The 4,458-nt window shown below is 35.6% G+C and overlaps 1 protein-coding gene across 1 annotated transcript; it reads left to right on the top strand.

The window, feature by feature from the left end:
- The first annotated feature begins 1,550 nt into the window (after positions 1-1,550).
- Positions 1,551-1,934, top strand: LOC122640298. Its single transcript, XM_043833451.1, has one exon. The coding sequence runs from the start codon at positions 1,551-1,553 to the stop codon at positions 1,932-1,934; it is 384 nt and encodes a 127-aa protein (XP_043689386.1).
- The last annotated feature ends 2,524 nt before the right edge of the window (positions 1,935-4,458 follow it).

The raw sequence follows: 4,458 nt of genomic DNA, 5'->3' as shown, positions 1-4,458 counted from the left end.
TTCTTCTTCCCTTAATATTTTTAATCAAATAAAAATTATTTGACCATTACCCTATGACATATATACGTTGGTGGTTGGTCATTTATTAGTAAAAAATGGTGAACCATATGAAGTTGTATGAAACAATACTAGAGAATTAAATAGCAATTAGCAAATAATTCTTAAAATTTCATCAATAATTGATAACAGACAGTGATAAGAGCATTTGAACTACCCATTAATATCAAATTAATAGATGAGGTGATGGATGCATTTCTATTTTACTCTTTAGTTACAGATTTAAAAGTGGAAAAAATACTACTCCCATTTCCCCAATTTATGCTCCTAACTTCATTGATTTCAAGTTGACCTTCATTTATATAGGAAATAAAATGATTGAAGTAAAATGTCAAAGCGTAATATATAAAAACAACCAAAATTAATGCATTAAATACACTATTATTTTAGAACAGTTGAAAAAATCCAATGAGGAAAATTTTAAAAGGAGGAAAGGAATAGTATACTTTGGGTTAGGCAACAAACTCTAAAATGGTAAAATCTATAAACAAAACTATCTCAATTTCAAAAAACCGGCATCTGAGTTGATTCTGCGATTTTAAACACATTTTAGTTTTCAAAATTTAAAATCTTGCTATAAATGTAAGTATATTTTTTCAAAAAAAAAAGAACATTGTTCGATCGCCTAGCTCTTACACCCAGACATAGAAGCGCATGAAATTAATGCCCCTACTCTCATTCCCCCCGATGAATGGTGCAGTTGTTACACGACCAAGTAGTGATTTGTTACCCCCCTGCCCTTTCTAAAATCTTTTAAGATTTGAGTCATACACAAATTTTTTTATCTCATCAAAAACCAAATATAACAAATTCCATAAAGTGAGAGTGCTTGTATAAAAAATTCAAATCGAATTAACTGATTCGGGCCAGTCTTATTCTAGGGTTTTCCATCTCAATCCGACCAACCCAAACCAATTCCGGGTTTTTAAATACTGAACCGACCAAGAACCCACTACCCTTGTAAATTGTAATCCACAAGAGAAACAAAGCCATAGAAGCTGAGCCCAGCCGACCCAATAGCTCCAACCGCACTGAGAGTCTGAGACACCGACAGGCTTTTGCTTGTAAGCCACTGACATCACGGATTGCATAAAGAGTGGAGAGAGTAGAAACCAACTCCTCCATGTGAGAGAGAGAGAGAGAGAAAGAAAGGTGACGAAGTGGTCAACCGTTCTCACCCCCCGGATCGGACGACATGATATCCTTTATCAGAAAAACAAACACATGATATCCTACGTGTCAAACAGATTAGCCTTTGACGCTTTCCCTTTCTCTCTCCTTTTCTTAGCTTACTCTGACAACGACCATTTCTCTTTAAACCACCAACGCCATTAATTAATCTTCTTCCCTGAATCCTGATCTCTATAAATTGGAAATTTTTCTCCTGAGCTCAGATCTTGCTCTCTTTATTTGTTCATTAATTCCACACACAGAGAAGAAGAAGAAGAACAAGAGAAGAAAAAGAGATTACAACAAGAAGAAACAGATCCAAAATGGGGAATTGCATTCGACATGAATCTTCAGATTCAGACATGACATGGGGAGGCGATGATTGGGGTTCTCCACAACCGGAGAAGTTGATCTTCACCAAGAAGAGTGATCGAAAGAGAGAAGAAGAAGCTAATCCAGAAAAGATGCAGAAGAAGAAAAAGATGATGAACAGAGGAGGAGGAATGGTTTCTGCTGGTGGTGTTGCTGTGACGGAAGTAAAGATTAAGATTACAAAGAAGCAATTGGAAGAGTTGATAGGGAAAGTAGATGTTCAAGGTCGTATGTCCGTACAACAGATGCTTGCACATTTGATGATTGTTGGCGACGATAGACATCAAGTTCATCACAGATCTTGGAGACCTGCACTTCAGAGCATCCCTGAATGATTTCTTTTCCATTTGAATCTGAAGAATCCTTCTTCTGTCTCAAAACCCCATTGTACATAAAATGAGTTATAGCAGAGATTAATCAGATTCTTCTTTTTAATGTTCATATTAATTAATTGGAATTTTCCCTCTTCTTCACACCTCTCTCTATTTGTTTTCTTTCTTTCTTGTTGCAGAGATGATCTGAAATTCTAACAAGATCTATCAAATGACGCGTGAAACCTTGATTGGATGTTACAGATTATATTGATAGAAACACTAATTTAGTGTCTTAATTAGTTGGTTTGTGATCTATGAATTAATAATGAAAGTTGTTGCAAATTGGGTTTCTTGTTTAGGAAAAACAAGACATAAAGTGCAACAAAGTACGCGACAGAATGAAAAGCAAAGAAAGAAAGAAAATGTTCAGTTTTCTGCAAATTAGGGTATTAGGGACGTTGGATTTGTTATACCCTAATGGGCCCCATGATCTTACTGTTTTCTGATGTGGTTTTGGTAGCTAATCACTTAACCTTCTCTTTTTATTTATAGTATTGGTATCATATTCGTGTATCGGCCGATATGTATCCATACCAATATGGATTTTTTTTTCTTTTTTTATTATTATTTAAAATAGGCTTATTTATTGATGCGAGCTTTGCTCAAGATATTTGAATTACATAAAATAGATAGCCAAGGAGTGGAAAGTGGCCATCGTGTCTTACCCAAATAGATTGAAAGTACGTATTGGTAAAAAAAACTCTTTCTTGAATTTTAGATCAATACGAGCCGATATATCCCATCAGTATCGTAATGTAATCGATGGTTAATTTAAAATTTTCAATGTTTATGAGATCTTTCCAATTTTATTTTATCACTTGAATAATTCCATTTTAATTGAAACTTGATATACCGAGTGACGGTCTCTAAATGTCCACAGTGTCAGCTTTGTCTAGACTTTCACATGGTCGGAATTTGTGTCGGTTCATAGATACCCTCTAGAACCGAAGGAGTAGAAAAATATTCCACCTAATTAATATTAGGAGTGATTTGCTTTCACCCTTTCTACCAAAAATTTTTTTTGCCTTCACCCATTCGAAAGACTTGGAGGAAAATTCGAACGTTCAACTAGTAAATAATGAGCCTAAATCATTTTAAATTTATTCTTTGAAGGAGAAAGATTTCCACCACCCGTAGAGGACAGTTCACAAATCCATCCTAGAGCATTCATCGTGGGTGGAGAGAAACTCAACCCTTCTTTGAATTATAAACGTAAGTGATTAGTGAGAGCCAAGCAAATTATAGGTTAAATTGCCTAGTTTCTCATGATTTCATGAACTATAGAAATCGGTCCAATCAAGGTTTTAATTCACAATACTAGTGTCGATATCGGTCATCGTCGCTACTTATACCAATACAACCAATCCGTATCAATCCATGTTGAATCAATTTCAATTAAAATATCATTATTAAACCGTATCAGCTGATATGTATCGACACTGTATCATATAGGAAAAAAAACTAGGAAATGCTGCCGACGTGAAATATTATACAATTGGAAAGATTAGTTACCAAATCTTTCAAATGATTAAAGAATGATTAATGGGTTTGAAGATGTAGGTCTGAAAAAAAAAAGAAGCTAATCCACATTCCATACACGTCTTTTAATTTAAAAAGATTCCCTTTGTGCTTCCGTGTTCACACGGACTCTGATACAGTAACATTCTTAGATTCTATCCAAAACCTCGTTCACACTTGTAGTGGCTTTATTTTCTCCATTAATGGCACTTTCGCCTTTGGACAAAAGTTTCGTTGCTTCAGGCTTTACCACACTAATGGTTGGTTGGCTTGAAATATTATATACTACGGGTAGGGCTCCTACTTAGATTAGGTGAGGGTAGGGGGGATCTTTATCCCCTGTAATTTCCAGTCCGGTCTAATTCTCCTAGTGCCTTTAACAAGAGGGGTGCAATGATTATTTCACCCCTGCCCGGGTGGGATCCATCCCCCTCTTATTACAGGTCCTACGGAATTGGACCAGGCAGGAAATTGCAGGAGATAATTTTTCAAGGGTACGGAATTGTTAATTTTGGATCTGAACCGATTAAACTACCTAAAACCAATAAAAAACTTGGATCGAATCAAATCGAATCCTTATCAGTTTGGTTTAGATTTAGGCTTTTATGAAATTGGTAAAAAATCAAACCAGATTGGACAGACTAAAACTAAATTAAAACAAGAAGAACTCGATAATGGACAATAAGAGCCCATAAAATCAACTCGATAAAAGACTAAACCGAATCAAATCGAAACCAAAATCGATAAAATTCAAGCTGAACCGATTGATTGACATCCCTAGGTCAAAATAAGGTCATGTAGGCTTGGCTGGGCATGACCTTTTCCACATGATGTTGTGTTACAATCCCATATCAGTCATATAGGGGTGGAACCCACATCGGTTTTCATAAAAGGAGTTCGTGGGGGTTGATATGGTTTTGGATTCCTTTGTTTTACAAGCTAATTTAAGAAACGAACTCTCTTGAGA

Source organism: Telopea speciosissima, chromosome 9, assembly GCF_018873765.1.
Source record: "Telopea speciosissima isolate NSW1024214 ecotype Mountain lineage chromosome 9, Tspe_v1, whole genome shotgun sequence".
NCBI lineage: Eukaryota > Viridiplantae > Streptophyta > Magnoliopsida > Proteales > Proteaceae > Telopea > Telopea speciosissima.
This window is presented reverse-complemented; position numbering and strand designations above follow the sequence as displayed.

Coding starts and splice junctions, on each gene's coding strand:
- LOC122640298 (XM_043833451.1), top strand. CDS start 1,551: ATGGGGAATTGCATTCGACATGAATCTTCAGATTCAGACATGACATGG.